Source organism: Phalangium opilio, unplaced genomic scaffold, assembly GCF_054372755.1.
Source record: "Phalangium opilio isolate 3A_F unplaced genomic scaffold, DU_Popi_V2 ptg000046l_1, whole genome shotgun sequence".
Taxonomy (NCBI): Eukaryota; Metazoa; Arthropoda; class Arachnida; order Opiliones; family Phalangiidae; genus Phalangium; species Phalangium opilio.
This window is the reverse complement of record NW_028324169.1, coordinates 825,673-833,920: the sequence shown is the minus strand read 5'-3', so window position 1 is coordinate 833,920 and position 8,248 is coordinate 825,673. Positions and strand designations below refer to the sequence as shown.

Genomic DNA, 8,248 nt, shown 5'->3' with positions numbered 1-8,248 from the left:
AAAAAGGCAAGGTTTCGAACCCAACCAAAACCAAAAAGAAGGGTTTATTCATGGTGCGAGAAACCCGGGATACTACTAACGAACGGGCTTCTAATGAACTTGTGAGAACAATATCATCTCGTGAAATCATCTCGTGAAAGAACAATACGGTGAATTATATCATCCCGTATAAATCGAATAAAGTGTGCGCGACAAAAAGTATCCTCGCGAAAAATACGATGAAAAATATCATCTCGTAGAATTAAAAAGAACTAAAAGAAATACGTAAGTGGAAATTTAAATAAAAATAATTAAAATGTCGGACACCGGAAGTAAAGATGCCGAAGAAATGGCCAAAATAGACTCCGAAATAAAGAAAATTAACGCGTTACGAAGTACGGTACGCGCAAATACAACGGTAGCTATAAACGCCTTAAAAAATTTAATTAATGATAACCCAATTAACGCGGATGATATCGAAGATCAAATGTCCATTTTGGACTTAAAAACGGAAAGTTTAAACGCGTTAAATAAAAAAATGGACGAACTAATTGATCCGGATAGATACGACCTAAAGAAAGAAAGCGATAAGGTAGAAGAATACCGCACAAATGTGCAACTAATCCGGACTCAAGTTAAAAGAAAGCTCAGAAAAGCGGGAATCACAATGGAAAATCTCGAACCCGCAACATCATCGGCCAGCTCAACGGTGTCGACTCAAGAACTCGCCGCGAGCCTTCTTCAACAAGCGAACAACGAAGCGAGACTTCCGCCGCTCGTCATCACCAAATACTCCGGAGAAGTAACCGAATGGATTGGATTCTGGAGCCAATATTCTACGACAGTGGACAGCAAAACTTCTATTTCCAAGGTACAGAAATTCGCCTATTTAAAATCTTATTTAACTGGAGACGCCTTAAGCGTCATGAAAGGACTGAGCCCGTCGGATGAAAATTATGACGAGGTTATAGACTTATTAACTAATAGATTTGGTAGAAAAGACATGGTATCACACGCGCATATGCAAGAATTGTTAACTTTAGAACCTGTAACAAATTCGGGGGATTTGGCCGCTCTGAGAAAATTTTACGACGCGTGTGAAATAAATATTAGAAGTTTGAGGTCGATAGGATTAGATACAATGGATAATGGTGCATTCCTATGCCCAAAATTAATAGCGTGTTTGCCTAAAGATGTAAGATTAGAGTATACAAAAGCTAGAGGTACGTCCGCTGAATGGGACTTACACGGGTTTATTGACTTCTTGCGAAAGGAAGTAGAAAGTCGAGAAACGTGCGAACGGTTAGGAGAAATGCGCCGATTTAAAAAAGATTTTGGTCAAAAGAGTGGCTTCATTTCGCAAGAAAATCATCGATTTAAACCACCGCCAGGTTTCGCAAATAATAGAAGATTTGAAAACAAAAATGAATTTAGAAACTCGTCCGCGGCCGTTTTAAATACTACCGTAAGGGCCCCTGGGAGAAGAGCGGGGGGAAGAAATGTGTTTTGTATTTTTTGCAAATCGGACACTCATCCCACGAGTAATTGCAAAAATTTCACGCTCTCTGAAAAGAAACGAATGATTGAAGAAGATAATCGCTGCTCTATATGTACAAGATTTGGTCATGAAACTAATGACTGTACTTCTTACTATAATTCATGCAAAATATGCAAGGGCAAACATAACGCGGCTATATGTGAGAAAAATGAAGTCAATAAAAAACAGGTTCAACCTAATGAAAATAGGCCAAATCGGGAAACAATAGAAGTCGCGACGAATTCGGTAACCTGTGGAAACGGACAAATGGTCCTACTCCAAACAGCTGAAGCTATCGCTAAGAATCCAGATTCTGAAAGCGGAACCATCGCGCGTTGTCTTCTGGATCAAGGAAGCCAGGCTAGCTTTGTTACGGAAGACATCTCCAGAAAATTAAAACTGCCCATAGTAGGAGAAAGAAAAATAGAAATAAAAAACTTCGGAAATGAAGAACCCGCCACAGTAGTAAGAAAACTAGTTAAACTCACGCTCGAAAACGCGTACCAAAGAAGCGAAAGGGTCGAAATTCTAGCCCTGGAGGTTCCCTATATTTGTGAAGCTGTAGAAACCGCCAGGTGCGAAGATATCAAAGAAAAGATGCGGTCAAAACAACTCCAATTAGCCGATCAGTCAGAATTTAAAACACCGTCCAATTCTACAATCGGAATCTTGATCGGTGGGGACACCTACTGGGAGTTTGTTAGTGGACAAATAGAAAGATTCTCCAGGTCCCTAGTGGCCGTCGAAACCACCTTTGGATGGGCCATCGGTGGTCCAGCAAAAATAGGTAGCGTAGCCGTCGGATGCTACGCCGTTAGAGTAATGAAAGTGACCGTCACAGAAAAAGAAATTATGAAACAAATGGAAAAGTTTTGGTCATTGGAAGCCATGGGAATTCAAGAAAGTCAGGAAAAAGAAACGAGCGAAACAGAAGTTATGGAGAACTTCAAAAAAGAAATAAAAAAAGAAGATGGGCGTTACTACGTCAAATTTCCATGGAGCACCAGTAAAAAGAATTTGCCAGACAATGAAGAAGTGGCTAGAAAAAGAATGGAGACGCAAGTCCGAAGGTTTAACAAAGATCCAGCTTTCTACGAGCCTTACAAAAAAGTAATAGAAGACCAATTGTGCAACGGAATCGTAGAAGTAGTAGAGAATCCCGAAATAAAACCCGATGGAACTTACTACCTTCCTCAACAAGGAGTTATTAGACCAGAGAGCTTAACAACTAAGTTCAGAGTGGTTAACGATGGGTCATCACATGCCAAGGGAGCCCCATCTTTAAATGATTGCATGTCATGTGGTCCTAATCTAAATCCGGACCTGTTAATCCTCATTCTCAAATTTAGAAGACATTTGGTGGCCATAACCGCAGACATAGAAAAGGCCTTTCTTCAGGTGGGATTGGCTGAAGATGAGCGCGATTCAGTACGGTTCTTTTGGGTGAAAGAAGAAGACGGAAAAATAAACGAAAAGGAATTTCAAGTCATGAGGATGACACGGGTACCGTTCGGGATAACGGCCAGTCCTTATCTGCTAGCCGCAACAATAAAAACACACGTTCAAGGCTACGTACAAAAATATCCAGAAACTTGCGAGGTGCTGGACCAAGAGCTCTACGTGGATGATCTCACCACCGGGAAAGACAATATAAAAGAGGCTTTCCAGTTGACAGTCGAAGCGTCAGAAATCCTAAAAGAAGCTTCAATGACTCTAAGAAAATGGAACTCAAATAGCGCGGAATTAAGAAAAATATTTCATGAAGAAACAAACAACCCCAACTCAACTTTGAAATTCGAAGGACCCTTGGAAGCCAAAGAACAAAAAATATTGGGCTTGACTTGGGAGCCCGAAGCCGACGTTTTGTCAGTCGACTTGAAGAACCTGTTAAATACCGTTCAAACCAATAAAAACAGTAAAAGATTTGTTTTGAGCGTTGTTGCTCAAATGTTTGATCCTGTAGGGATTATCTCGCCATAAACCATGCGAGCCAAATTTGTATTTCAAGAGCTATGGAAAAGAAAACTCGATTGGGACTCTCCCCTACCGGAAGATTTGAGCAAAGAATTTCAAAATTGGCTGGAAGACATGAAAGATCTTGAAAAATTTAAGTTACCCCGATGTTATTATTCGGATCCTAAAGAAGATATAATAGAGAAAGAACTACACTGCTTCACGGACGCGAGCAAAAAAGCCTACGCCGCGGTAATTTTCATGCGTTACGTCAACAAGAAAAAAGAAATCAAGGTGTCATTCGTAGCTTCAAAAACAAGAGTCGCCCCATTGGGCAAAACTACCGTTCCATCTACTAAAGAGCTGACCATCCCAAGATTAGAACTGATGGGCTGCCTTCTAGGAGCTAGATTAATCAACAACGTGAAGCAAATATTCAAAGAAAATATTAAAATAAACATGTGGACAGATTCCACGATTGCCAGAGATTGGATTAAAGGTCAAGCGAAACTTTGGAAACCCTTCATTCAAAACCGCATCAACGAAATTCAAAGTTTGATAGAACCAAAAAGCTGGTCGCATTGTCCAGGAAAGGAGAACCCAGCTGACCTCCCAACAAGAGGGGCAACGCCCCAAGAAATGATAGAAAACTCTCTTTGGTTTCACGGACCCCCGTGGTTAGGAGAAGAAAAATCTCAATGGCCAACAGAACAAGAACCCGAGTTTGATTACAAACAAGTTGAAGAGGAAAAAAGGAAAGTCGTTCTAGCCGTAAAGATTGAAGAAAAGGTTGGACTCCAGCACGTGGTCGATCTGACAAGATACAGCGACATAAACAAAACTCTTAGGATTATCGCTTATCTATACAGAATAGCCAAAATGGCAAGAAAAGAAAAAGCCGAAACGGGTGAAATTAGCACCGAAGAAATTAACCACGCTGAAAATATGCTAATTAGGGATATCCAAAAGGAAGATTATGGAAAAGAAATTAAAGCTTTAAAAGAAAACAAGGACTTCCCTAAGGATTCGACCATTCTGACTCTAAAACCAAAACTTAACGAAGAGGGTCTTTTATGCGTCGGAGGCAGACTCGACGACTCAGAATTCTCTTACGCAATCAAACACCCCATAATCTTAAATAAAACTCAGCAAGTTGCCCAGCTTATAATGAAAAGATGCCACGAGGCAGTACTGCATTCTGGAATACAGGCAACCGTTACAGAGGCCAGAGAAAGATTTTGGATTATCGCCGGAAGGCAACTTGCTAGGAACGTCGTGAGGCATTGTTATAAATGTCGAAGATACGCTGCAAAACCAAGCCAAGCACCCATGGGAACTTTACCCAAAGAAAGAATTACGCAATCAGAGCCATTTGCAGTGGTCGGACTGGATTTCGCCGGCCCTCTAACGGTAAAAATGGGCAAAAACATAGAAAAAGCGTACATTTGTTTATACACCTGCGCCACCACTCGTGCCATACACCTCGAGTTGGTTCCCTCATTATCAACTTATGAGTTTCTCATGTCACTTAGAAGAATCATTGCAAGGAGAGGCATACCGTCTATAATCTATTCAGACAACGCCCAAACGTTCAAACGAGCAAAATTGGATTTAGATTTACTCTGGAAAAACATAGACAATGACCAAAGCAAGCAATTCTTTACCAAGCATAGAATTCAATGGAAATCTATAGTAGAAAAGGCCCCTTGGATAGGTGGATTTTACGAGAGACTGGTTAAAAGCGTCAAACTCATTCTAAAGAAAGTTCTCGGGAAAGCTGCCCTATCTTATCAAGAGCTTACAACGGTCCTCCTCGAAACCGAGGCCGTAATTAATTCAAGACCGCTAACTTACGTGTTCAATACCGTGAACGAACCAGAGCCATTGTGTCCCGCTCAATTCCTTACTGGAAAAAGATTAACCGCTTTGCCACATCAAAAACTAAACACCAATGAAATTCCAAAATCACAAGAGGAATTTACTAAACGGCTACAATATAGAAATTCGCTTATGGACAAGCTATGGAAAAGGTGGAGGCAAGAATACGTGCTAGAATTAAGGACAGCGCATCACATTAATCTAGCCAAAAATAAAATAAAAGACAAAGTTAAGATTGGTGATGTCATGCTGGTCCATGAAGAGAAAATTCCAAAGCACATGTGGAAGTTAGGTGTAGTTTCAGAGGTTAAAGTAGGTCGGGATGGAGAAATTAGATCGTGTTCTATAAAAATGGGAAATCAAAATGTTATCAGACGGCCAATCCAGCTTCTATATCCATTAGAAATTAACCAATTTTCTGATTAAAAATAAATTTACTTAACGCAACCCCCCCCCCCCTCAAAATAAAAGTTTCCTTGTAGTGGTAATATTAAATATTACCCGGGGGAGTGTAGAAACTTTGTCAAATTTACATTATAAATTAGTATAATTTTTTCTTGTATTACTTATTCATTGCTTAATTAAATTTAAAATAAAAATAAAATTTCTAAAATTTAAAACTTAACCTAAAAAAAAAAAAAGGAATAAATATCTTAAAAACGAAATGTTCAAAACAGGTTATAAAAAAAAAGCTGACTAAAATAGACATTGTAAAAAAAAAAAGAAAAAAGCAAATAAACGCCTTGTAAAAGAGAGAAGCTCTATGGGTGGAGAAAAACCGCGTAAAAAGCCTACGTTAATCCCTTAGTAGCGAACGTTTACCCCTATCTCGCTTCTCTCTTCGGAAAATAACCAACTCTTTTAAAATGTAAAGCTAAGCCGTAGGGAAAGAAACTGACCACGTCACGGGGTTTTCCTACGGGGCCCCAAGTTCAAAAATTTGTAACCTCTTTCATCTAATAAAAACCAGATTCTCTCCTGCCCTCCAAGAGGAAGGGTCTCACAAAAAAAAGTCTTAAAAAATAAATAAAAATATTAACAAATAAAACAAAGAAATTCATTCCACAGGATTTTTCAGTCGGTCTTGTGGTAACGATAAATTAAAATTAGCTCTCCCAGAGTTTAAATTAAAAATATATATAAAAAAAGGCAAGGTTTCGAACCCAACCAAAACCAAAAAGAAGGGTTTATTCATCGTGAACGAAGGAAGCTAAGCCCCTTGAGTCTGGCGCCTTAGACCGCTCGGCCATCCTGACGTGGTTTTGTGTAATTTGAACGTTTTAAAATTACATCTCTTCCAGTTATTTTCATAAAACATATCGTGTCAGAAGTGGGATTCGAACCCACGCCCTCATACGAGGCCCAAAATAACACAGATTCACATCGTGAACGAAGGAAGCTAAGACCCTTGAGCCTGGCGCCTTAGACCGCTCGGCCATCCTGACGTGATTTTGTGTAATTTGGAGTTTTAAAATTACATCTCTTCCAGTTTTTTCATAAAACATATTGTGTCAGAAGTGGGATTCGAACCCACGCGCTCATACGAGGCCCAGAATAACACAGTTTCACATCGTGAACGAATTAAGCTAAGCCCCTTGAGTCTAGCGCCTTACACCGCTCGGCCATCCTGACGTGGTTTTAAGTCATTTAGACGTTTAAAATTACATCTCTTCCAGTTATTTTCATAAAACATATCGTTTCAGAAGTGGAATTCGAACCCACGCCCTCAAACGAGGAACGGAATACACAGATTCACATCGTGATCCAATGAAACTAAGAACCCTTGAATCTGTAGCCTTAGACAGCTCGGCAATCCTGACATGGTTTTGTGTAATTTGGACGTTTTAAAATTACATCCCTTCCAGTTATTTTCATAAAACATATCGTAACAGAAGTGGGATTCGAACCCGCGCCCTCATACGAGGACCAGAATTCACAGAATCACATCGTGAACGAAGGAAGCTAAGCCCCTTGAGTCTGGCGCCTTAGACCGCTCGGCCATCCTGACGTGGTTTTGTGTAATTTGGACGTTTTAAAATTACATCTCTTCCAGTTATTTTCATAAAACATATCGTGTCAGAAGTGGGATTCGAACCCACGCCCTCATACGAGGACCAAAATTCAGAGATTCACATCGTTAACGAAGGAAGCTAAGCCCCTTGAGTCTGGCGCCTTAGACCGCTCGGCAATCCTGACGTGACTTTGTGTAATTTGGAAGTTTTAAAATTACATCTCTTCCAGTTATTTTCATAAAACATATCGTGTCAGAAGTGGGATTCGAACCCGCGCCCTCATACGAGGACCAGAATTCACAGATTCACATCGTGAACGAAGGAAGCTAAGCCCCTTGAGTCTGGCGCCTTAGAACGCTCGGCAATCCTGACGTGACTTTGTGTAATTTGGACGTTTTAAAATTACATCTCTTCCAGTTATTTTCATAAAACATATCGTGTCAGAAGTGGGATTCGAACCCGCGCCCTCATACGAGGACCAGAATTCACAGATTCACATCGTGAACGAAGGAAGCTAAGCCCCTTGAGTCTGGCGCCGTAGACCGCTCGGCCATCCTGTCGTGATGTTGTGTAATTTGGACGTTTTAAAATTACATCTCTTCCAGTTATTTTCATAAAACATATCGTGTCAGAAGAGGGATTCGAACCCACGCCCTCATACGAGGCCCAGAATAACACAGATTCACATCGTGAACGAAGGAAGCTAAGCCCCTTGAGCCTGGCGCCTTAGACCGCTCGGCCATCCTGACGTGATTTTGTGTAATTTGGACGTTTTAAAATTACATCTCTTCCAGTTATTTTCATAAAACATATCGTGTCAGAAGTGGGATTCGAACCCACGCCCTCATACGAGGCCCAGAATACACAGATTGACATCGTGAACCAATGA

The 8,248-nt window shown here is 40.5% G+C and overlaps 2 protein-coding genes across 2 annotated transcripts; both read left to right on the top strand.

The window, feature by feature from the left end:
• Positions 1-295: 295 nt before the first annotated feature.
• Positions 296-3,496, top strand: LOC149674203 (uncharacterized). The gene has a single exon (XM_089838635.1). It carries the CDS (start codon positions 296-298, stop codon positions 3,494-3,496), a length of 3,201 nt encoding a protein of 1,066 aa, XP_089694761.1.
• A 3-nt stretch (positions 3,497-3,499) lies between these two features.
• LOC149674202 (uncharacterized) lies at positions 3,500-5,773 on the top strand. Its single transcript, XM_089838634.1, has one exon. The coding sequence runs from the start codon at positions 3,500-3,502 to the stop codon at positions 5,771-5,773; it is 2,274 nt and encodes a 757-aa protein (XP_089694760.1).
• Positions 5,774-8,248: the final 2,475 nt, after the last annotated feature.